Source organism: Nesoenas mayeri, assembly GCF_963082525.1.
Source record: "Nesoenas mayeri genome assembly, chromosome: 2".
In the NCBI taxonomy this organism is placed as follows: Eukaryota; Metazoa; Chordata; class Aves; order Columbiformes; family Columbidae; genus Nesoenas; species Nesoenas mayeri.
Window position 1 is genome coordinate 18,344,824 of NC_137543.1, and position 27,538 is coordinate 18,372,361.

The 27,538-nt window shown below is 33.8% G+C and overlaps 1 protein-coding gene across 3 annotated transcripts in view; it reads left to right on the top strand.

Annotated features, from left to right (window-relative positions):
• The window catches only part of CSMD3 (CUB and Sushi multiple domains 3), a gene marked incomplete at its 5' end in the record, with an annotated part of 620,447 nt that overhangs the window by 393,830 nt on the left and 199,079 nt on the right, over nt 1-27,538 (top strand). For all 3 annotated transcript variants that reach the window (XM_080338547.1, XM_080338548.1, XM_080338549.1), the window contains 3 exons: nt 14,089-14,258; nt 22,536-22,692; nt 26,819-27,010. In XM_080338547.1, coding sequence (XP_080194673.1) covers nt 14,089-14,258; nt 22,536-22,692; nt 26,819-27,010 — 519 coding nt within the window. The remainder of the gene's footprint in view (nt 1-14,088; nt 14,259-22,535; nt 22,693-26,818; nt 27,011-27,538) is intronic.

Here is a 27,538-nt window from a genome sequence, read left to right on the forward strand (position 1 = left end):
AGTTGTTCTGGTTTTCAAATTATGGTTGAAATAACTGAGAGAAAATGCTTTTTGACAATGGAGAGGTAGCCTACATAAGTAGCTTTTGACTAGAAAGTTAATTTTTCATGGCTAATGTTGTCTGAGTTTAATTCTTCCTGAATACCTTGATTTTCAGTTCTGTTGAGAATAACAAAATCTCTAAAAAGTAGGGTATTTACTTGCCTACATTTTTTTATTTATTTAGGAGTATATGCTACTTAGAAAAGTTTATATATTAATATATCTGTATCAATGTGCATTTGAAATTTTTTATTTTTTCATGCTAAGTTGTATGATCATGTAACATAAGCTTCAGAATCTTATTGTATAATAGCAAACACAAAATAAATCAATAGTTATTATCTACTGTTAGTTGCTGTATCATAGTTTTCATGTCTAAGCTATTCCTGTGCTTACCCTTGTATAACTGAAGTGAATTTGGCATATGCATCAGTGTCATTTATGTATGTATGGTATAGATAGTATAACAGTTGGTGTAGTGCATGAATAAAAGTTATTTTTTGTGTTGTAATTGAGAATTTCTGCCCATGAGAATAATAAAGAACATATGCACAGTTTTGAAGACAGGTTAAATTTTAGTAATACATTTATGGAAGTCTTAATATACTGAAAATGTTTTGGTAAATTATCTGAAAAGAAGAACTTGCACAGAAACAGAAAAAAAATGCTTTTTATAGTTTTCATGGCATAAAAAATAATGTTTACAATTATTTATTTGCTATTATCTATGACTGGTTCCTAGTTCACAAGTTCACATGCTCCTGATGCTTAATACTATAAGAACCACAAAGGTTAAGACCAATAAGATTTTTTATTGGCTGCAAATGGACTTTTCAGTATGTTGGACTCCTGAACTCAACTAAATTCAGAATTTGAAAAATCAATTGAATCATAAATACCTTGTCAAAATTCCATAAACAGAGATTTAATTTGATAGATTAACAGTACTTTATGCTATTTTTTTTTTTTTTTTTTTGCTTCCAGTGCTTAAAATTTAGTGGGATTTGTATTATCAGATTCCTTAGATTGCTTGAAATTTGCCATATAGTTAAATAAAACAATCCTCTTTTTGGTAATACATGTTTATATGTTTATGTATTCATTCTCTGTTTTGGTTATACATATGTTATTTTGTTTTCCCAAGAATTTGACAATATTCACAGCTCATCTATTTATTTTAGAATTAAACTTAACAGATTTAACCAGAAGTTTAATGCAAAGTTTACTTAAATGTTTTGTAACATTTAATTTACAGATAGAAAATAAACAAAAATGTAGTAGTTACGGCTATATACCTAGTCTATGAACTAGCCATTTCAGATTCTCAATCAGTCATCACAGGATTGTCTTCTGCTGTCTTTGCTATGTTTCTGGTACCATATACTGAATGAAAAGAACACCACCAGCAACAGAAGTCACATTTGCCAAATGTGAGATAGGTCTGCTTGACATGGTGCAGAGATTCTTGGAAATACATAGCTATACTAGATTTCCAGTAGGTTGAGAATATTTAAGACTTAGTAATTATTCTGTCTGTAATATCTGCAAGTACAGACAAAACAAAACACTACTGTCTATATTTCTGAAACTAGCTTTTATTCCTGTTTTGTCATTATAATATGTGTATAATAATGGCCAACTAAAGATTGAACCTACTAAGCCTACTGTCAGCATTTGAAAATTCACAGTTTGTATTATTACTCTCTGACATATTCTCAGTGTGGATTTATTATTTCCTTTTGTGCTCTTCTGTATATTAAACTGTACATCACAAAAACTTGACATATATATAGTTGGCCAAAGCTCTAGGTAAATTATCACTCTTCCTATCTCCCTCTTTTACTCAGGGCAGACATAGTAAAAGGTTAGCACATCCGTTAAAATGGTCATCTTTATTGGTCAGAATTTCATGTTAGCATTCTAGGTCCTGTAAAGAGAAATAATAATTTAGGTTTTTCATGCAAACTACAGAGAATTAATGGATAAAGAAGAAATCACTAATTTTGTTTTCAACAAAACTTAAGAAAATTTCATATGAATTTGTCATTAGTTAAAAATCTGTAAGAAGAAAAAGTTTGTTAGCAAGGTGAAGAGTGTGGAAGCTAAAAATTGATCATATAATTAAATTAAACTTTCAAATTTTGTATTAGTTCTATCTTGCTTTAATATATTCATCACTATTCTGAAAATGAACTCTATGGTAGTGGTTGCTTAGAATAGTTACAACCAGAAGAAAACATTGAAGAACCTGAGAGACATACTAAGCTAGGAATTCTAAATTAATGGCATTAATCTAAGAAACTGATTAAAGAATAAATAATTTGCCAATGAATCAGAAGCTGTCTTCATCTTCTTACTCAGAAGTTGGATAAATAAACGTCATATATTAATTCATATTACTATTATTCAATTTATGAAGATACTATTTTTCAAACTCAAATTTGAAATTAAGAAAAAAAATTGAAATTAAGAACTAATAAATGAAAAAGTAGTGTTCAAATAACAAATGAATATGTGTTACTGAATTTTTAAAGCTGAACTGCTCAAATGATGACATTATCTAAATTCTATAGGGCTTGAGGTTGTGCTGCAACAATTTTTAAAACAAGTTTTTTTTTTTTAAATGCAGAAATATTTTCCATATTTCTGTTTATTTAGCTGGTTCTTTTAAATTACTAATAGCTTCAAAGTTGATAAACTGTTACTGAATACTACTATTTCTACATTGTGATGAACACGATAATTACAAATATCCACATTTGCTAATTACATGGTTGGTAGAGATTTACAAAAATACATGTGTATGTCTTGTTTATATATCTGTACATCACTCCTAGTATCCTAGAGTTACCTTATAATAAGTGCATATATTCTCTGTATAGGTAAAAGAATTCACTATCTGAGTCAACTTATTTTGGGGTAGATGTCTGCAATGACTCATGAATTGTATCACTCGTGTTTCCAGCTTATGTATGGTAGTTTTAATTAACTTACAAACAAAGTTAGCATACTGTCATTTTTTTCTCTGTTTTATTTGGTTTAGTTTTGGCTGGCTATTTTTTGGGTATCTAAATGAGTGTTCCTTTTCAATACATTTGGAGATGTAATTAATAATACTGTTAAAAATAATAACAGTGAGAAACTGATCACATCAATTCAATTCTGAAAACTGTTATATTTACTTAAATATACACTTTCATGATTAACAAGAAGTAATATCAAATATTTTATCCTATGACTGTTAATGCTTCTTTAAACAAATAATTAAAAATGAGGAGGGGAAGTTTTATTCTTGTGGAAAGAGGTAACTGTTGGAACAAGTTTATTTAATGTGATAAGTCCACTTCCCTCTTTAACCGCTTCCATATGTTGAAAACTGATGCATTATTTTCTATCAAGCCATATCAATTGTCGGTCTTTTCAGATTTGTGTTCATTCTTGCCTCTTGACCGTAGAATTTCTATATTTATCCACTTACCTGTGCTTTGAAATTAACTTCTTAAAGGTCATTAGATTACTCAAATGTGAGGTCTCACCACTATCAAACAGAAGAGATACAGACAGTAATCATATTTCTATATTTTAATCTCTTGTTATTATGTGGAAGACAGCAATAGTGGTGAGTGGTTGAAAGTCTTTGATCTGCGATTACTCCTTACAACTTTCTATGCAGTTGATTGCTAATCATAAAATTTTGGCATTCATTTTATTGAGTTTTTCTTGTGCTTACTCAGGTAAATATCCCATTTTTTTCAAGAAAATGCAGAAGGGTATGTTAAGGGAGAAGACAAAAATAAGAAGGAGCAATTTGAGAGTGTAAGGGTCAGAATTAAGGGGCAGGCTGGCAGGGGTGACACTGTTGTGGGCATCTATTACAGGCCACCAGATCAGGCTGAGGAAGTTGATGAGGCCTTCTATGCGCAGCTGAGAGTGGCCTCACAGTCACAGGCTCTGGTTGTTGTGGGTGATTTTAACTTCCCTGATGTTTGCTGGAAGGACCATTCAGCCAGCCAGCCACAGTCCAGAAGGTTCCTCCAGTGCATTAATGATAACTTCCTCAGGCAGATGGTGGAGGAGCCGACTAGGAGAGGTGCACTGCTGGATCTCATCCTCACTAATAAGGAGGGTCTGGTCGAAGCAGTAAAGGTTGAGGGCTGCCTGGGTTGCAGTGACCACAAAATGGTGGAGTTCAGCATCTTGTGTGGCAGGAACAGAATAGCAAGTAGAATTGCAACCCTGGACTTTAGCAGGGCTAACTTTGGCCTTTTCAAGCAATTGCTGGGGGAAATCCCATGGGCAAGACTGCTTGAAGGAAAAGGGGCCCAAGAGAGTTGGATTGCATTCAGAGATTGCTTCTTCCACGCTCAGGATCAGATCATCCCCACATGTGGGAAGTCAAGGAAGGGAGCCAGGAGGCCTGTGTGGTTGAATAGGGATCTGTTGGGTACGCTCAAGCAGAAGAGGAGAGTTTACAGGTCATGGAAGCAGGGGCTGGCCACTTGGGAGGAATATAAGGCTGCTGTTAGAGGATGTAGGAAGGCAGCTAGGATAGCCAAGGCCTTCTTAGAATTACAGCTGGTGAGAGGGGTCAAGGACTACAAAAAGAACTTTTTCAAATACATAGCAGATAAAACTAATACCAGAGGCAATGTAGGCCCACTGAGGAATGGGGTGGGTGCCCTGGTGGCAGAAGATACAGAGAAGGCAGAATTACTGAATGCCTTCTTTGTCTCTGTCTACTCTGCGGGAGGCTGTCCTGGGGAGCCCTGTAGCCCTGAGACCTCGGATGAAGCCAGGTCAATGGAGGAGTTTGCTTTAGTTGATGAGGACTGGGTTAGGGAGCAATTAAATAGTCTGGACATGGCTCCAGACGGGATGCATCCGCGGGTGCTGAGGAAGCTGGCTGAAGTCATTGCTAGACCGCTCTCCATCGTCTTTGCCAAGTCTTGGGAAACAGAAGAGGTGCCCGGGGATTGGAGGAAAACCAAAGTCACTCCAGTCTTCAAAAAGGGCAAGAAGGAGGACCCGGGTAGTTATAGACTGGTCAGCCTCACCTCTGTCCCTGGGAAAGTAATGGAACAGCTTATCCTTGGTGCCATCTCAAGGCATATCAAGAATAAGAGGGTTATTGTGGCAGTCAGCATGGCTTTACCAAGGGTAAGTCATGCTTGACCAACCTCACAGCCTTTTATGAGAATGTAACAAGGTGGATGGATGATGGCAGAGTGGTGGCTGTGGTCTACCTTGACTTCAGTTAAGCCTTTGACACAGTCTCCCACAGCATCCTCACAGCTAAGTTGAGGAGGTGTGGTCTAGACAATAGAGTAGTGAGGTGGGTTGCAAACTGGCTTAAGGGGAGAAGCCAGAGAGTGGTAGTCAATGGTGCGGAGTCTAGTTGGAGGCCAGTATCTAGTGGAGTGCCTCAAGGGTCAGTACTGGGGCCAATATTATTCAATATATTCATTAACGATTTAGACGAGGGAATAGAGTGTACTATCAGCAAGTTTGCTGATGACACTAAGCTGGGAGGAGTGGCTGACACACCCAGAAGGCTGTGCTGCCATCCAGCAGGACCTGGATAGGCTGGAGAGTTGGGTGGGAAATAACTTGATGAAATTAAACAAGGGAAGTGTGGAGTCCTGCATCTGGGCAGGAACAACCCCAGGTTCCAGTATAGGCTGGGAAATTACATATTAGAGAGCAGTGTAGGGGAAAGGGACCTGGGGGTCCTGGTGGACAACAGGATGACCATGAGCCAGCACTGTGCCCTTGTGGCCAGGAAGGCCAATGGCATCCTGGGGTGTATTAGAAGCGGGGTGGTTAGAAGATCGAGAGATGTCCTCCTTTTCTTCTACTCCGCTCTGGTGAGACTCCATCTAGAGTATTGCGTCCAGTTCTGGGCCCCTCAGTTCAAGAAGGATAGGGAACTGCTGGAGAGTGTTCAGTGCAGGGCAACGAAGATGATTAAGGGAGTGGAGCACCTCCCTTATGAAGAAAGGCTGAGGGAGCTGGGTCTCTTCAGTTTGGAGGAGACTGAGGGGTGACCTTTTAAATCTTTATATATATATATTAAGGGTGAGTGCCATGAGGATGGAGCCAGGCTCTTCTTGGTGGCAAACATTGATAGGATAAGGTGTAATGGGATCAAGCTGGAACTCAAGAGGTTCCACTTAATTTTGAGGAAAAAACTTCTTCTCAGTAAGGGTAACAGAGCACTGGAACAGGCTGCCCAGGGGGGTTGTGGAGTCTCCTTCTCTGAAGACACTCAAAACCCGTCTGGACATGTTCCTGTGCAATCTCACCTAGGCGTTCCTGCTTGAGCAGGGGGATTGGACTAGATGATCTTTTGAGGTCCCTTCCAATCCCAAACATACTGTGATACTGTGTGAAGAAAAGAAAAATAGTAGCAGGAAATTTTTCACTAGACTAGTCTTTTGAGTGTACTTTGTTTACCGCCACATATTTTTAGTGGTCTGAACAGTCTATGAAATGAGTATGAAATAGTCTAAATTGTATAGGATCTTGATCAATATGATGGGTTGACCCCAGCTAGCAGACGAGCCACCAACCCAGACACTTGCTTACTCCACACAGTGGGATGAGGGAGACAATCGAAAAGTCAAAACCAAGAAAAACAAAACAAAACAAAACAAAGCAGAACCAAAATGAAGACAGGTCAAAATAAAGACAGTTTAATAAGTGATGGGGAAAAAAAAATAAAATAAAGTGATGCCAAGCAATCACTCACCACTAGCAGACTGATGCCCAGGCAATCTCCAAGCAATGACTACTTTGAAAAATTCCCCTGATTTTATTGCAGAGTATGGCACTCTGTGGCATGAAATATCTCTTTGGTCAATTCAGATCAGCTGTCACAATTGTGTCCCCTCCCAGCCTCTTGCCTACTCAGTGGGGGAGCATCATGAGAAACAGAGAAGATCTTGATGCTGTGCAGCAGTAACAGAAACATGGATGTGTTATCAACACTGCTCTGGTCACAAATCTAAAACATGTACTATATGGACTGCTATGAATTAACTCTATCCCAGCCAAACTCAATACTATCTGTTAATAAACTGATATTTCTAAGGATTAAAAAAAAAAAATAAAAAAGAGCAGAGAGTCTTTAAAGTGCTTGATTTGAACTTCAACATTGACAGTGAAAACATTTAATTTTTGATACTGAGTAACAGATTCTTGAAAAAATACTGCAAGTATGAATACTTTTTCACTTTAAGCTTTAAGCTTTTTTCTGGAAGCAAAATCTAAGCTTTGGATAGTCCTAAGTATACATTATATCAGGGGCATATCTCCAGCTTGTTATACAAGTACAGGTATCAGCTTAAGTTTGTCAATATGCAGTTGACTCTTTTTTATGGTGGTATAGTGCCTCTGAACTGGTTCTGAATCATTTACAACACTGCCTAGTGTTCCTTACAATTTTCAGTGACATACATAGCTTAAAAGAAGACAGTTTTAACTTCCCTGTAACTGTGGTATAAACAAGAATAAAGAAGAATAATTAGTGTTGCTTTAAAGGAATGAAATAATAAAGAAATAATGAAATAAAAATTAAACTTGTCTGACAATCTGTAATGGAATTAAGATGATTAAAGATCTGTAAGAATATTGCCATTCCTTAGTTTCACACTTTCTTTTCATGCTTTGTTCAAATAATAACCAAATGCACCGTTCATATTCACCACACACACTGCTTTCTTGGAATTACCTCTATTTCTAGTGAAATGTAGAAAGCTGTCTCTTTTATGCCAGAATTCTTCATGTCTTTTTTTTTCTCTCCCCTGTCCTCTTTCATTTTCTTTTTTCCTTTTCCTTTTCCTCTTCCTTTTCCTTTTCCTTTTCCTTTTCCTCTTCCTTTTCCTTTTTTTTTTCTTCCCTTATGAGGCTGCTTAATACCCAAATTGCATAACTTTTCGTTATAACTGTCATATCAGAAATTATAATCCAGAATTGTTTCTATGTCTGTGTAAAGAAAATAATCGAGTCTCTTCATAGGTTCCCAACTGTGTAGGGCCTTTTTCTCTGGCTTCCTCAGGGCCATACAATTTCTTTCTTTTCTGCTAAACCTTAGTTGGAAAATGCTGACTTTAAAATCTTGTATTCTTGTCCTTATATGCTACTTACACTTATATTTCTCCTTATAACATTTTCTGTCCATTTTTCTCGCTATTTCCTAAACAATTAAGATCAGAGTTTTTGACATTCCAAGGAGCTATATACCCCTTATGATTATGAAAAGCAGACAAACAAACAAAACCAAACATAAAACCTACAAGCAAATTCATTTATGTAATGTGCATTGTATTCTTTTCAGATAATATTGACTATGGATGATTGCTGGTAAATATTTTTGCTAAATTGATAGTGTTTTTCCTGTTTACCAATATAGCTTATTTGCAAAGCTTGAGTTAAGGTGCTTTTCAAGGTGTACCTGGGCAGTGAAAAACAGAAATGTCTGAAGGGTTATATTGTATGAAAGAAAAAAATAATTCAGTGTTGAACTGAAACACAGTTACATAACCAATGATGTGAAGGTTCTACCACAGATATGTCTGCAGTAATGGCAAGGTCTCTTAATTAGAGAGAAAGCCATTAACTACTCTCTGCACATTCTATTCCATATTGTCATTAGAGTCTTGCTGCATATCTTTATCCATTTCTGTGCATACATGAAATTTAAGACAAAGGTTGGATTTAATATTTTGGGCTGTAAAAGGTGTCTTTTGGTAGTTGTAACTGAGATTTCTTTTAATATGTAGAATTTTTTGGCAGCATGAATTCTCAGTTTTAGGACAGTGATATTCACTTGTAAATGTGTCATTGATTCTTCTCTAAACAAATCAATCCTAATCCTCCTTTAGTTTGCCAGAAGTAAATTTATTCCTTTCTTCTGTCATTTGTAAATATGTTGTATTTCTGTTATTTTCTTCAGGGATAGCATATCACAAACAAAGTAAATATGGCCATCGAGAGCCCACCATCAGATAGTATAATGGTGTTATAATGTGATAACCACTTTCTTTAAATTTCCTATGTATTTAATATTTTACAAAAAGTTTTAACTGTTCCTGTTCACTGCATGGTAATCTTTACTAAGTTCCAACAGTTCTTGAGTTATTTTGTGTTTTGTTTTGGCTTTTCATATTTTGTTGTTGTTTTGTTTAGTTTTGTTGTTGTTGTTGTTTGGTGTTTGTTTGTTTGTTTGTTTTTTAATGAGACAGTCCTAGTTAGTTTAAAATCAAATTTTGCACATTGCTTTTTTAAATTATTCTAAGATACAATATATATTTGTTAATACATTTTATCTTGTTAATAGTAATGCAGAAACTCATTTGTCATGCTATTTCTCCATCTTCTTTTGGTCAACTGCAATGCAGGAGCATATTCTTTAAAGTATATGGGACTCCATTCTTGTCATCTGGAGCTATTGACTGTAAAAATAATAGTAACAATATAAATAATTGTCTTTCATTAAAACATAAGCCAAGTAAGAGTCAAAAATAGTATCTGCAAAGTATATTGAAAGTAAATTTAATAAACAGACAGCTACGTTAATCTTTTGATGTTCAGATCAACTCTGACGTAGATGCATGAACTACAGATACATAGTAAGAAATTGCAGTTATTTGGTTTTGGGTCCATGAAAGGAAGTCTGATCTTTTGGAACAATCTGAAAGTGAAAAACACGATTCTTACTGATTGAAGAAGAAAAGGTTCCTTACATTTTCTTCATCAGCATAAGTTTCCTTGTACTTAACTCTGTCAGAATACTAAAACCACCTGGAAATCTTTTGAGGACCTCATAACTCAAGTTATTCAAGGAAATAATGCTGTTTTGTTTTGACAAGAGTCTATTTTCTTGCTTTCATCTGCCACCAGTTGAAGAGGTAGAACTTCTGAGGATTAATCTTTTTATAAGAAACTGTTATTTGACCACTGAATTTAGGTAGACTTTCTGAAGTAGCTATTGATTTGCAGTTTACTGCCTCTATTGGTTGAAGAAAAAATCCTTTTTAGAATGTTTCCACTTGCCAAATGAAGCTGTTACAGTGTTCTTAGTCTCCTAACCAAGAAGTAACATATTTTCAAAATACAGAACTGCTATTTACAGCTCTTATATTTTGATTCCAAGAGATTTTCTTGAACAAAACAATGGCTGAATTTCAATCTGTAGCAGCATGTCACATTTCTTTGTTTGATAATTATTTATGATAAGTATTTCATCAGCTGAATTGTAAGAAACCTTGCAAAGTTCTCCTAATAGAGCATATTTAAAAAAAAAAAAAAAAGCCACTCAAGAATTGTTTTCAAATGGTTAAATTACCCAAACAGATGCATTTCATTCCTTTGTTACAATAACAATTGCATTTTAGAAGATTACAGAATTTAAATGTACTAATAAACAGTAGTTTAAACTCATCTGGTTTATTATGGAAATGTGCAAGGAACACATATTACTAACCAAAGATATAACAGTCATTTTTTACAAATAGCCTATTGTATCACTATTTCCCTTTAATTAATTCTGAGTTTTTGTTTATTCTTCTTTCTAATACTGAAATGATTCTATATTTCTGGTAAAGTCCAGAAACCCTTGTATTTTATACAAGGCTGAATTAAAGTCTTTGTGAAAACAGCTGCATGATGAAATGTTTCCTTATTTCTTATTTTTTTCTTTTTTTCTTTTTTTTTCCCTACAAGCAAAGTGTGTAGGGTAGGTTCTAAGTTTCAGCTTAAATAAGTAGCTTTTTTTCAGAGAAATATGTCACTAACACCATCTGAATTTCATCTCTATTTAATAGGGAATGTTACTAAAATGAAACAGTAAGGTACTGCAGACATGCTTGTAATTTCTGATAATAGCTTTAGGTATGTTTTTAAAGGATGGTCACAGACTTCCTGTTCTTCTGTGATTTTTTCCTTTACTTCTGAAGTAGTGTTTTGCATCTTTTCTCTCTTTTTTTATTTCCTTCTTTACACATTTTCCTTTAATTTTATCCAGGCTTGCCTTTTCAGTCTCTCTTTTCTGTCACTTACTGTAATGCCCATTAAAATGATTTCCCAAGCACTTTAAGCAAATTACAGATGTTTGTATTTGTTTTAAATTTAAGAACTCAGTTTTTATTTTGTTTCAATTTGGTTTTGTTTGTTGTTGTTTTTCCCTGACACTCTTTTACTCAGTACTTAGGAGTATTTTGTTCTTTTTTGATTTATGCTATAATATTAACATCAAATAATAGAAAAAAACTATAGGTTACCTGAAGTTCCATGTAATTTTAAGCAACATAGCTGTCTGTTCATATTGACAAATAAAAGTGACAATTAGCAGATAGAATTATCCATGGTACAGTTTGGAAAGTCATATAATACTAATGGCATATATTCCTGGTTTAAGTCTGCACTTATTCAGAATTATGCTGGTTGGGGTTTTGTCTGTGTTTGGTTTGTTTGGTTGATTTTTTGTTGTTTTTCTGTTTGTTTGTGTGAAGTTATAATTTGCACTGACAGGAGACAGGTAAAGAAGCAAGGCACTAATTTGATTTTGTGAGAATCCCTCTGAGAAGTGTATAAAAGAAGCCATTGTTGTAGGCCACAGTGTCTCCATGGAACTGTAATGGTATGACTGAATGCTATGAGAGAAATTATTTTCTGCTATGGTTTTCAAGACTACTGTTACTAGACATGCTTTCTTGTCTGCTAACAGGAGAGTTGAGATCATACATATAAGCACAGAATAGTTTGGCTTTCCAAGAAGATCATCTAGTCCACACCCTTGCTGTGGGCAGAGATATCTTTCACTAGATCAGGTTGCTCAAAGCCCCATCTAACCTGACCTTGAACACTTCCAGTGATGGAGCATCCACAACTTGGAATACAATATTCTCTATATTAAGAAAAATACAATCAGATTGAAAAATATTATGACATGAAAAATTTCCTTATTTTTAACAGAAGACATAACATAGTTCTCAAAAAATAGCTAAAAGTGTCCTAAAAGTTGACTCACTGCTGTGTTTAGATTTTTTTAAATTGCTTTGAATTACAGTTTTGATAGAAACAGAGTTGCTACTTCAACTTAATACCATAAATACCTTGAGCCTTTTGACTCTTCTGTCTCTCTGGAATGGGAAAGGATATCCCACTAACTTAAAATTACAATCATCTTAATCCTCTATGTTGTAATTCAAACTGACCTAGGCATCTTCAGAGTAGCAAATACACATTTATTTGAGAATAAAATTAAAGGATAGACATGATCATGTGGATTAGAAGGTTTTTCACTTCTGTCTAGGTTATGTGTATCCAACTGTTCTAAGGCAGAGTGATGACACCTGAATTATTTGGGTACTTGTTCTGTATCTCTGTCAAATTAAACATAGTCTTCAAGCATTTCTTCCTCTTTGATCTGTGCCTGATTTGACTTCCTGCACAATGTTTGTTTTACCTGCACACCAAAAGAATACTTAATCAATGACTTTATTCAATGACTTAATTTTTGTACAAATTTAATGTACAAAATATATATTTCAATATCCTGTATTTCACTCAAACAAATCAGGTGGGGGAATGATAATAATGTTAATAAACAATAATAGTTTTTAAAATAGATACCATAGATTGTTTAAACATCTTTTCAAGCCATTAAAGTACCACATGGTTTTGCACAATACAGTTGATTATTCTGTGAAATTATAAAACAATGTTTTTCCCAAGTTAAAATAACTGGGGTGCATTCTTATGAGAATGGCTAAAATAAATGGCAAGAATATTGAAGTGATCCTGAAAAAAAACCAAACCATAAATTCAGAAAATTTAGTGTTACAGTTAAATTTAAGATTAATTTCTAATCTATTAAAAAGAGAGGAAGTGCTCTTATTCTTGCACTACAGTGACACATAACTGTTGTTTGTCTGTCTCAACTGTGACACATACAAAACCAAATAAAAAAAGGAAGGAAAGAACTGTAAGAGTTTGACAGTGTTAATTTTAAAGACTTGGTACTTCACTGCTAAAATATCTTAACTAAAATTATGTAAGTACTCTAAAATATGACAGTAAATGGAAGTTAGTTATTAATGCCTAATGTAGTGTTACCTCAAGTTTTTATGTTCGGAGTTTTTTTTGTGATTGAACTTAGTTACCAAAGTCTGCAACTGTAAAGTTTCCTTTTTAGAATGGTAACAGTATTACTTGGAAACACTTTCTTATTTTTATTTGTAACTCTTAAGCTTAAACCTTTAATTCCTTCCCTGTCTGTCCGTTCCCCACCCCGAGTTACTATTTTTCTACCCATTTATTAATGAAATTATTTCTTTCTTTTGTTTAATTGGTAGATATATTATAAGTCTTTTTCTAATGTAATTTATATCATTGACCGTGTTGTTTATTATAGTACATTACCAATAGAGAAGATTTATCTTTTTTCACTGATCTATGTGAAAATGTGTGTATCTGCCTGTATGTAAATTTATATGTGTGCATGTAAATGTCTCCTTCTCTGAAGACATTCAAAACCCACCTGGACATGTTCCTGTGTGACCTCATCTAGGCATTCCTGCTCTGGCAGGGGGATTGGACTAGATGATCTTCTGAGGTCCCTTCCAATCCCAAACATACTGTGATACTGTGAATATATACACATATAAACCTCTGGAATACTTTTACTTTAATTCACAAATCTTTGTCAATTTCTGTGTTGGAGAAATAAGCTTTAGCAAAAACAAGTTTATTTCCTCCAAAACAAAATTCAAGAAAGATTCTTTAAAATATAATTATGGAATGGAATGTTCCATTAATAAAAATGTCCACATTATTTGACATACTTCCATTAAAATTTTGCAACAACTTGAAGTATTCTTGTAGCCTTCAATCACTGTCATGAACATACATTTAAAACCAGATATTAGATGTTGATAAATGTTATTAAAGTGCAACTATACTACATTAACATTCCCATTGTCACCTTTAATAAAAATGTTTATGTTTTCTATTAAAATATACCTTAACATTTTCTTCTACTTACAGCTGAATGTGGAGCCTCCACAACAAGTAATGAAGGAATCTTATTGTCCCCAAATTATCCTCTTAACTATGAAAACAACCATGAATGTATTTATAGCATTCAGGTACAAGCAGGGAAAGGAATCAATATTTCCGCCAGAACATTTCACTTAGCACAAGGAGATGTACTTAAGGTATGTACACATGTAACGTATTTGTTATTTCTAGACTTGTTGTTCCTCATGCTGTTGAAGTTTATCATCTGTCTATGACAGTACAGTATCAGGTAAATTGATGTTATTAATATTTTAGAAAAGTTGTATCTAAATCAGTGCCATTTCTAAAAAGACAAAACTTAGTCAACTTGAAATGCTTCCATAATCTGTTCCTTAAATAGATATACTTTTTTTTTGACTGTGTATAGTTAAAAAAGATTGAAACTGTAAATGAAATGCTGCCTTAATGTGTATTTGTATTCTATTCTTAGTGTTAAATACTCACCAATTTCATCTTTTATGAATTCTGTTGTCTTCCTCAGTATCTTCAAAACTTACACTGTGATCTAAATATAATAAACATTACACCCAGAAGCTTAATTTAGTACACTGTTTACATACTACATTTTATACATGAGATGAATGCTTTAAATGACTGTAATCTTGTGTGGTGTGTAACATCTCCTGCAAATGGTAATCATAGTAATTACATATGAAAATATTTTTTTTATTAAACAAAGAAGCAACAAAGGAAATAATAGGATACTAGAATTTTCCAGAGTTTTATAGAGTGATTTCGCCCTATAAATTCAGTAGCAATTACTTTGGTTTGTTCACAGCTTTTATTACTGTATTCCCCAAAATATACATTTCCAGATATGTCTTGCTTAGTCAACTACATATTTAAGGTGATGGTAAGGGCAAGTGTCTTGCAGCATAAAGATATTAAATTATTATCTAATTTTTCAGAATACATTATTTAATTAAACTTACCTCTCAGAAATCAAAGGAACAAGAGGTACCATGCCAATCACACTTGATTAAAAAAAGAAAAAAGTTTTATTTCTGCCATGTAGTTATTAAAATTAAAAGGATTGTGGAAAGTTGTTTCTAAGAAACAACTACAGTTCAAATTGGGTTTTATCTTACCTAACTTTAGCCATCTGAGCATTATGTTATGATTTCTGTTTTTACTAGTCAGACATAGGCACCTCCAAAAAGGGATTAATTATACCTACGGTATAAGCAGACCTAAACAACCAATGTAAAGTGAAATTAGGCAGCAGTAAGAAAAAGAAAAGTGATTTTAAACAAAAATAAGTTTTCTGTTCTTCTTAAAACAGAAGTTAAGCAAAACAAAATAAAACAAAGGCTACTAGATACCCAGCATCCACAGGGATATTTGTTTTATTTTGGCCTCACTGATTACTTCAGATCCAAGTAGATAACTTTTAATTTTTACATTAATTAATACAAAAAGATTTAATTTGAAAGATACTTAGCATTTATTAACATATAAATAGCATGGCAAAAAACCACCATACCAAACCAAAACATCCTGTTATTCAAGTTACGATTAAGACATTCAGATGATGTATGTCATTTTAACAGTTTTAGAATTTCTGAAGGAAGTAGAAAAATTAGTGAAGTTATGGTTAGATTTGTAAACTAACTTTAGCGTAAGATTTGAAGTCAGGTCTTACATTTGAACTTGAATCAGTGTCCACTCAAATCAGTATAATGATATTTCAGCCCACATTTTTTATGCCAATCCAATAAAAGTATATGGCTGCATTTTCCTCAATACTTTTTAGGTTGAAACTTTTAAACTATTATCTTAGTGTAAAAGACATAGCACTGTAGGGAGGGAGCTACAGTTAAATAAATAGAAACTTTTATATTAATATAAATTAATATGAATATAAAGCAATTAAAATTTTCTTTTTTTTTTCCTTCCTTAGTCATTGAATGCATATGCAATTTTGTAAAACTCTATGCTCTTAAGATTTCTCAAGTGCCATTCCAACCCTGTGCACTGCAAATGTAACTAGAAAATGTTAAGACTCAGATGTTTATGAAATAAAAATTCTACTTTAATACTGCTAATCAGTTAATGTGAACTTAAGGGTAATGTCAAATCTGTTATAAATGGAGGAAGGCCACCACTCAGCTGTAAATGTCAAAGGCAGAAATATTTGCTGGTTTGCAGGTGTGTCTTTTAGATGAAAGTAATACCTAGTAATTAGTGTTGATTTTTTGAGTCCGCAGCCTAGAAATGTAGTAATGAGCTGATATTCCTCCCAATCCTTTAAAAAGACAAAACTAAACAAACTGGAAGAAATATTCTATATTATGATTATCACTTTTTTCAGCTTGATATTGTAGCAAGACAGAGGCACTCAACCCTTAATAGTGTGGGAAGGAACGATATCTGTGGAACTCATTGTGCCTCATCTCTTCCAAACTGACTTAAATCTGTAAGACTTTTTCTTCATGTATTCATTGATAAAGAGTTCTTGTCTCAGGAAATACAAAGCAGCAGTCACACATTTCAAAACTTTTCTCATTAAATCAGTTCTGAACTTTTCTGTTGATCCTGTTATTATTGGCTAGTCCTCATCTCCAGGAGCTGAAAAAGAATCAGTGGAAGACTTGATGTGTGATTGACTTGGCAATATTGCCTAGTAGATAGTGTTAATATTTTTAAGATCAGGAAAGTAGTCTTCGCTATCCACTTTTTTTTTTTTTCTTGTAGTCTCTTAGATTGATTTATGTCAATCCCAGTAAAACACCTTCAAAGATAAGCTTGCAGAAACTTACTTATGGTTTCCCAGAACTGATAACTAAAATGAAAACTGCTTTATTTGCCTATTTTGCTGCATGTAGAGTACAAATTTTTGGCTACAAGAATAGGACATCAGGATTATACTTTAACTTTAGTCTTAAGTGAATCAATAGGTAACAAATGCTGTAAACCTATCCAATACGTATCACTAGTTTGTAAATGTATGTAGTCAATGCCTTGACTAAACTCTAAGAAATCTCTGAAGTAAGTAAAGAACAATTAAGTCTCCTGAAATGAAAAATAGCAATAGAAGTAAGTTAAAAAAATAAACAAAAAAACAAAACCCCAAGAAACCGTCATCCAGTCTTACAGCAAAAAGCTGGGGGATGGATAGTGAATACATAGTTCCCTTTTAACTATGAACTGGGGAGGGTAAGTAATTCACCATTTGGACACCAAGATACTTAAATAACAGCTTCCAGACAAGACTTCCTTTCCCCAAATACAAATAAAACAACTCCATAATATTTCATAGTTAAAGCTCAGTCTTTTAGCTACAGATTTTGGTTAAGAAATGGATAATGTATCTCTGTTCTTCAGAAAGTGTTGGCAAAGAAGTTAATCATGTACTTTGCCTTACTTTTTCTATCAGCTAAAATTTTAGATTGCTAGAGCTATGCAGATAAAATTCCATTCAAAGTCTGAATAGACTGAATATTCTACTGAACTTTTGATATGCTGTTTAGTCAAATCATAGAGCCTGCTGCTTAGCATACGAATTAACCGAACATGGATCAAACTTATACCTGACAAGCACTGTGACTGAAAGAATGAAACAGCTGTATTGGGAACAGAGCATTGGAGGGAAGCAATATATTTAACAAAAATAAATTGCTGCCCTTACTGTTGCTCCTCAGGCAGAGAAGGAGGAGTTCCCATTTATCCGTTCTGAACTAGAATAGAACAGAGTTTTCAGAATATATAATTTATTTTTCATTTACTTCATTTAATATGTGGTTCTTTTTTTCCTCGTATTGATGTAACTACCCTGGCTACTGACATTAATGTAGGTGTTTTTCTGTTTGAGTGGTTGTTTTTTATTGGAAACTATAAGAAATATATGTCTCTTTACTTTGTTTGTGTATAGGGCTATAACTTGCTCTTGATAGTGCCACATCTTGTTTTAATATTGTTTTAATATTGATGAAAGTTTCATGAAGCTGTATGAAGAATTTAAGATCTATATTGTCCCTATATGCTGATTCATTTAATATCAGTCTCTAAACTCTATAACAGTTGCTTTGTTCTTTGTATAATATTTATACTGATAACTGAGTTTGTGCACTATGTTTCAATAATTCAAAATGTTTACTTTAAGCTTCTTATGTGGGAGGCAGGGGGAAAAAAAACAAACTGTTTTTAAAACTATGAGAACTTTTCTACCTGCTTTTTTTATTCCCTCTTTTGTCTTCTTCATCCACCAATTATGTTTGTAAACTCTCTAGACTCTGATAGCTGCAAGAAAAGCCTTTAGATTTGCATAGAAAGGAATGGAGTTACTATTCTTCTACTTGCCTGAATAGTCCATTATTAATGGCAAATCAATTTCTATTATTTTATTAATAATAATTGTTATTTATTTTATTTTTAATTATTAATAATTATTAATTTATTCATACTAAACCCCCACTCAAAAAACAGGCAGATTCTATATGTGAACATAAACCAAAGGAGATACGAACAACAAGTATCAAAAGGACTGAGATGAAAAGAGAACATCAGTTGTTTGTGTTTGTTTGTTTGTTTGTTTGTTTTATCTTTTGTAGTAGATTACGTGCTTGGCAGTATGTAGAGTTAGACTTGATGTGGCAGATGAATGTGGAAAAAAATGGCTTCAAGAACTATTTTTGATACTGTAATGAAACAATGTTTTGCTTTCTATTAAAACAGTGCAGCAACAGGTAGGTAACAGTGTGCCAGTAAACCAAATAGAACTGACATTAAGCATCCCCTTCCCTGTGCTTGGCTCAGAGGATTTAGTTTTACTGCAGATTTTGCTGTCTTAGCTGTGGGCCATCTTTGAAATGTGTGCAGGATACAGTTTTTTAGGGGTTTTGTGCAAAGACTCCAAAGGAGGGTAATGTTTGGGGCTTTTTACCAGTTTGTTTCTAAGGAATCTCCACACTTGTTATCATAATTCTTTTAATAATATTTCCTTGAAAATACATGTGAGAAATAGGCAAAAAAATGTAAGGGACAAAAGAAAAAAAAAAGCAGACATATGGGCACTTTTCTGTCTTTATGTTAGTGCTTCTATTTACATGAGATATAAATGATATATTTGACAGGGTGTTGACAGTCTCAGCTCAGCGATGTTGATTTTATGTTATTTCTTCTCTTTAAAAAGGCACAGATCTTCATATCCATGTTTTTTATTTTTCAATGGCAAATCTCAAAAAATAGTTTAAAATGCACAAATCCGATACATTCACTTCACATTATTCCCTTGTTAAAATTTTACAAAGTTAAAGAAGTTAACAGAAAAAATGCCATTAATTTCCATTTAAAATGTATTAATAATGGAGAATATCAAAATCTTAGGAAGTTTTAGTTATTCTCCAACTGTAAATACAAACATAACCCCTCCTCCCAAAATTACACATTACATCTACCTGTTTAAATCACATTTATGTAAACAGTGTTCTCTATTAGCATCACTATTGGCATCCTTCCCTATAGCATTTCAAAATATCATTGTAGTATGAAGAACATTAATTCCTTTGCTGATCTTTATGAATTAATCATTTAATCATCTGGCAGATCAGTCCTTTAAACAGCTGATAAAGGTGGTCCTCTGTTTTCCAAATAGTTTGCCACTGGCATATTTAGACATTCTACTCTCATGAACCAATTATCTTTGCATTGATGTTACAGAATGACTTCAAGGAAAATCAGCCAACCTAATAATCTTCTCATAATGATTTTTCTTGGCCATACATTTAACACCCAAGTGACATAAATCCAAATGTACTGGCTATAAGAAATAATATTCCTATCTTAAGAATAACATAGTCCTAACATAAGTCACAGACAATCTCATCTTCTGGATCAAATTTGGAAGCTGAATTCATAACATGTTGAAAATCTTCAGCAAACCTCCCACCTATTTTAGGAAGGTTGGAAAAAAAATGCTGGTTCTGCAAATGTCACAGTAGAATGTAGGCTGTCACCACTTCCTTTGCAACTTAAATATATTAACAAAACAAAAGAAACAAATGAACAAAAGATAGATATGGAATAGAATTAATAACTGTGTCATTTAAATTATACCTAGAGATTCCTATTTAGTGCCCCTTAACTTGAATGAAGCACAAAAAAAGATAATGTGACTTAAATTGTGAATTATGCTATAAAATATGTATGCATTTTTTGTTCTAAATGAGACTTCATTATCTCAAGAAGAGGGATATATGTTACTTTGAATATACAACGAAAGGAAAAAAAGCTATTTCAATTTAATGTTCAAATGAATCACGTCCCTCCCTCACCCAAATGCAGTTCTTCTAGTCAAAGAATCAAAGACTTTCAGGAGTGTTAGGGTACTTAACATTTCTTCAGTCGTAGAAATGATGCAGACTTAGGGGTGTTTTACAGTGGGACAGTGAGTTAGCCCAAAGAAGAATTAGTGACAACTCTGGAGACCTGTCAGTGTGCCCATGTGAAAGGTTTAGTATGGTAACACAGTTAACAAAATTGGAGATAAAGTATATGTGGAGAAATTTGCATCATGAAGTGGTTTCTGGCAATTTCTGACAAAGCATTGAGAATAGTTAGTATAACTTAATAGTTTTCTTTGATTAATTACTAGTGATACACATATAGCAGGAAATTATTATTCTTATGTAGTGTTGGAAAAATAAAATCAGTCCTGAATCCTTGTGTGCTATAAGGAGCTTGCAGAAATTAAGAAAAAGAGCATCAAATACAAGATGGGTTTTCTTTAAGTCTGTCATAATGTAAATATTTCTGTAGGATAGCAGTATTTCTCCTGGAATGGACCTTTCTCTTTTAGTTATTGAAAGAGTACTAAGTCCATCTCAGACCTGGTGTTCTGGGTTTTGTTTTTGTTTGTTTGTGGTTTTGTTTGTTTGTTTATTTGTTTTGTTTGTTTTTGCTTTGGATTTTGCTGTTGGTTGGTTGGTTGGTTGGTTTGTTTTTCTTCTGGCTTGGTTACTGAGCTTAGCATAATTTTTAAAAAGTTTTAATAAAATTATGACATCCTTTTAATATTATTATATGCACTTTAAAACGACTTTTTAGTTTCTGAGCATTAATTGCACATTTTTCTTTCTTTAATTTCCTATTTTTATTCTGTGTAAGGACATTGGCATTTAAATATGTGGTTTGTTTGGAGTTTATTTACTTGTTTCAGTAGAAAACAAGGAATAATGCCAACTCATTTTGCTGTGCTTTTTTAACCACTGCACAATTATTTATTTAGAAGTGGCTAGAAATGGTTTATTTGTTTTATTTCAGCATATCATTAAAAATAAAATCTGTATTGTTACTAGAGACATGAGGATATATGCAAAAGACAAGCCAATCTAACAGATGGGGAACAGACATCACAATATTTCACATCCACTTTGTCGCCACTGCTGGTGGATTTGTTTTGATTTCATTGTGATATAGATGTCTGTTTACAAATCCAAGCTTTGGTTACATTTCAATTTAATACAATTAGATTTTATTTAGAACTGGACACTATTCCTTATTTATTTAATAAGGTATTAGAATTTCACTATTGCAATTTCAAAGTTATTCAGAGGTCAATTTACTGATTTCCAAGTGAAATTTTTCCTAAGGTCCATTTATCATAGTTTTAGTGATTATAGACATCAATGAATAAATCCTGCAAGACATATTGGTTGGGTTAGCAGGTATTGTTAACTTATATTTTAACTATTTTTAGAAATTATAGGAGTGCAATAACCTGTGATGTTTTAAAGCAACCAAGCTTGTCAGGAAATTTGCTGAGAAGTTTCCATTTAAAATACGGAAAAGAACAACTTGAAGAAAAAGTAATAGAAGTGCTGTATTCCAATTTACATATAGATTACATTACTCTTTCAACTTACAGAACCAGTTATTCTATTTATTTTATTTCCTAGTCTCCTTTTACTTTATAGTTATAGCTGAACCTCTCTTTACATAGAAAACATTTTTAGAAGTTTGTTTGACAAGGCAAAGTTGGGGAGCTTTTCTGTTATGCCACCTCAGTGACTTCAGGCAGACACAACTATACAAAGCAGGTGTTTGCTGTTGGGCTGTGACCAGCATTATAATGCCAGCAGTGAAAGAGAAAACACAGATTAAAAACACTGAGATGATATGGCACCTCTGCCCACTTGTGTTGTTATGCAAAAAAGGAACTGACATGTTTCAAACTGTGCATTTGAAAAAACTCCACAATTAACTCAACTTTACTCAAGAGAGCAAACAACATATCAAAACAGTACTTTGGTTGACTAGCAATGGATCTGCTTTGATAGAGCTGTCCTCCCTCTTAATGGAGATGTACAGAATTGTTTTGTAAATCAAATATCTCTTTTTTTTCTTTCCCATAACTGTAAAACTCACTCGTGGTTTTTTTTGTTTGTTGTTTTGTTTTGGTTTGATTTTTTTTTCAGATATATGATGGCAAAGACAACACTGCTCACCTGCTGGGTGCATATACTGGGGCATCATTAAGAGGCTTGACACTAAGTAGTACTTCAAATCATTTGTGGTTGGAATTTAACTCAGACATGGAGGGCACTGATGAAGGTTTTCAGCTTGTATATACCAGTAAGTATTTGAGAAAACAGTAGTAATAGATTTATGATTTTAAAGGAATCAAAATTCTCTGCTTATAGAATAAAAATGCAGTCAAAAGACAAATACTTTAAACAAATCTCTCATTGCTCATCAAAATAACACAGTTTTATATTTTGACCTCAAAAAACCCAAACCATGCAGCATGCTGAAACCTTGCTTTGACAGTACTTTACATAGTTTGATACCTAAATCACTGTCCTTTTTTTCTAGAGAGTTATTTTGAAGATTTTTTATTCTTGATAAGTATAAGAAAAAAATAAGATGATGTTCAGTTAACTGTATTAGTATATAAAAATACCTAAGCATGTGAGTTATTTTAAATGTGTAACCAAACCTCATTGTTTCATAAAGATAATTCATAAGTAAAAGGCATTCTCCATCTTAAGACTCATCTCTGATACTAACTTTGCATTAGACTAGCATTTTGTTTATTGTTCAGAAAAATCCAATTTGGAAAAAAATGATAGATTCCTAACAACAAAAAAAATTACCTATATATAAACTGATAAAATTAAATTATAAAGATTAGAAGAGAAAAGCTCTTTTCACATCTGACTTAGAGGTTATACCTGAAACAGTTATGTACCTCTATTTTATTGAATGGCAATTTATGAAAATGTATGTGAATGTTACCTGTGTCTATTGACACATAGTGTATATGGCTTCTTTAGTGTATAATTATTTCATTGTCACTGAATTATTATATAAACCTGAACTTTTAGCAAGCAATAGAACAGTATTTAGTATTTAGAACAGTATTATAATTCAATTCTGCAATGCAGCTGTCAAAATCCTTTTTTTCTGCCTGTGCTTAAATAATTCATTTTCACCTGTTCAAAAAATGTTCTTATGTTTCAAAAAATTTCCATCATATTTTTAAAGCTAATTCTAATAAAACCAATATAATTCTAGCAGAATGAAAAGCAAATACTTCAAGATACTACAGAAGTATGCAATTATTTTTCAGGTGAAAGTTGCATAATTATAGCATGTAATAGCCTGTGAAAGCTTAGGCCTGTACCCTGTGATTAAAGATAGGTCTTCCGGTGATGTGTTACTGTGCGAGTGTCAAGGTATTTCATTTTTCTTTATATAGGTATGTCTAAGCCCAGCACTTGAACCTTATCATTAACATTTCCTACCTTTTGAGAGAAACACTCTTGTACAATACACTTTCCTAGCCCAAATAGCTATTAGCCTGAGCAGTGCTGAATCTCCTGTTGTAGATATTTGAAGAATTGGAAGGGAAAAAGTGAGAAGAACTCATGGGTCAAAACAAAGACAAGGAAGAAAGAGAAAAAGGAAAAACAGGCAATGTGAAGGCTGTCACTCATCACCTCCCGCAAGCAGACCAATATCCAGCCAGTTTCTGAGCAATGTCCCCTTCGGAAAGACTATTCCTTAGTTTTGTTGTTCAGCATGACATTATATGGAATATTGCTTTGGTCCGTTGGGGTCAGCTTTCCCAGCTGTGTCCCATTCCAGCTTCTTCCTTACCTCCAGCATACTTGTTGCAGGGACAGAGTGAGAAACAGAGAAGGATTTTATGCTGTGCAAGTAGTGCTCAACAATTGCAGAAACACTGGTGTGTTATCAACATAGGTTTAATCAATTTAAAACACATCACTGTATGGGCTGCTATGGTGATAATTAACACCATCCTAGCCAGACTCAGTGTACTACATCTCCTTTACACTTTCTTTTCAGATTTATATGCATTGATGAGATCCCCCTGAGCATTCTCTTTTCCAGGCTGAACAGTTCCAGCTCTCTCAGCCTTTATCCATAGGAAAGATGCCACCCTCCCTTATTCATCTTAGTGACCCTTCACAGGACTCTGTTCTTTAACTACACATGTCTCTTGTACTGGGGTGACCAGAATTGGACACCCTACTCCCATGGTGGAGTGGATGTGGCCTCGACAGTTCTCAGGGTAGAGGTAGAGGTTTTGCTATGTGATCCAAGTTGGACCCTGAGGACCTTTTCTACACAGCTGCTTTCCAGCTGGTTAGCCCGTAGCATATTCTGGTGATGGAGTTGTTCCTCCCCAGGTGCAGAACTTTGCTCTTCTCCTTGTTGAAATTCCTGAGGTTCAAGTTGCCTCATTTCTCCAGCCTGTTGAGGTCTCTTTGAATGGCAGCATGACCTTCTGGTGTACCAGCCACTCCTCCCAGTTTGGTGTTATCAGCAAACTTTGTGAGAATATACACTGCCCCATCATCCAGATCATTAATGAACTTATTGAACAAGACTAGATCCAGCATTAACCCCTAGGGGACATCACTAGTTACTGGCCTCCAACTAGACTTCATGCCACTGCTCATCACCCATTAATCCATTCACGTTTTGGGAAACAGCTACTATTTGATTGGCATAAATGTAGACAATGAAACCTTGAAAAGTAGCATGGGCTTACCCTCATGCTTTTAGGCAGTAAACAAAGTCTCTAAGAGCTGTAACGAAACAGTCTGTCTTCAGGGACACATTGTGAGCATTCATGCTCTTTCAGTTGCCTAAAATAACCAACTATTGTCATTCTAGATCCCCTTCCCTGTGCTTCTAGTTACAAGGTGCTTCTTCAGAAGGATACAGTTTTGGTCCTATTGCCAGAACTGCCCGCACTTTGTAGATGAAATACACTTAGGGCAGCAAAAACACTGCTAGTACCTATGCTTAGGCAATGGAGTTACATGTTCACCCTCAAGATGCAAGTGGTCAGTTAAAAATATTACTTTGGTGTTGTGTCTGTAAACAAGCTCTCCAGAGATAAGGACATCTCAGGGATCAAGGTACATTTTTTTCTTTTAACATAGTGTGATCAATTATTTTCTTAGAAGACAGGAAATTCTAACTAGTCAATAAGTATCCAGACTGACAATATCAAAAAAAGGTTTTTCGCTTGGGACTCAGCTGCTTTTAGAGCTTCTGCATTTCAGTCTGTGCTGGGAAACAATAGCTTGGCTACGAATAAGAAAAATTCAGCTGTAAGGTTGTTGGGGCTCTTCAGGAGGTGAGCCATTTTCAGTGAGACATTAAATGAGCTAAAAGAAGAACTGGGAAGATACAGCATTTGACCTACTTGTTTTTCCTTGTCCAACTCAAAGCATTTTGTCTTTAAAATAAAACAATGAACATTTTTTCAGTCACTCAATAGTAATCATTCAATACCCAAGGAGAGTTTATGAGAGGTTACAAACTGCTGACCAGATGGACAAATACTATGTAAATTACTTAACTGAAAAATGCAGATATGAAAAATCCTTCATTTGTTCCCATGTCACCTACCTGTAGGAATATTGGCATGACATACAGTGCCTTTTTTCCTACAGAGTTTAAGCTACATGATATTGATAAAATACATTTAGTTTTGAACATAGTGAGGTTTCAAACTGCTTCGCACTTAATAACAGGAAACTTTACTTGGAACAGAAATCCTTTTTCCCAAATTACAGTTTATGTTTCCACAAATGTTACTATTCTTCCCTATTTCTTTATAATGCATAAGTCATTTTGTTTCCATCTTGCTTCACATCTAATTCTCAAAAATGTCCAAATTCTTTAGCTTGAATGCTCTGTATCATCATTATCATTGCTTCTTGCATGCAGTTTTTAAATTTGCAAACTACTCATCTAAGCATTAGGATAGGAATTAATATAACAATATTTCTTTTGTGCCATAGATGCTTTTGTGCCGTTGGTGTCACTCTGCACAGTAATGACAAAAAAAAATCTGCTGGGCAATTTTGTTTATGAGCTTTTAAATGTCTATTCACAAACTAGATTGTATCAAAGTAAATGGGCAGTCACTTTAACTGCCATTTTATAATTTATCATATCATTTTAGAACTGATTGATAATGGTGATGAATTTCATTCTCAAGTCTTTAATTTAACAAAACAATGTTATGACAGTTCGGTTTACATCCTCTAAGTGAGGGTTATAGAGAGTAATCCTATTTAGATTTTTTAAAAACAGACAAGAAATCTTAAGTATGTTGTTGCATGAAGTCTGAAATGTTTGATTTCCATTGGAAAACAGAAAATCTTAACTCTATCTTTGTGTTTGATTTTGTAACTACTTTTCATTCCTACCACAGGTTTTGAGCTTTCACATTGTGAGGACCCTGGTGTGCCACAGTTTGGATATAAGATCAGTGACCAAGGGCATTTTGCTGGGAGCACTATAATTTATGGATGCAATCCAGGTTACACACTCCATGGAAGTAGCCTTCTAAAGTGTATGACTGGGGAAAGAAGGGCATGGGACTATCCTCTGCCATCATGTATTGGTATTAGACACTTTTTCATTGTTATTATTTACATAAAGTATTATCTGAATATAAGAAAGGAAAAAAGTAAGGATTTTTATTTCTATGCAAAATCTGATTTGTATGTATACATATCTATTTGCACATACATTTACAGATCTGTCTATGTGAGTGGTGTTGCCTTTTTTAGATTTAAAAAAGATAGTAATTATTAAACATTTGTGAATACTGAAATTCCTACCACATGGCTATAGTCAGTAAATAGTCAACATAAAAAGTTTAACCAGAAAGCCAGGACAATATACATTTTATGAGGTGTGAAACTAGTTGTTTTTTTGTTTTTTTTTTTTTTAATTGTATCTAAATAATATTAAGCTAGAAAACTTTTTGTATATTTACATGTAAATATTAGGAAATAAATTAAAATATTAAAGGTAGAAAGAGTTGTAGAGTTACATTATATTTTTGTCACGTGGCTTCTGTCATGTTGCTGCGATGAATAGCACAATATTATACACTTCATTAAATATTAAAATAACTTTATAAGTT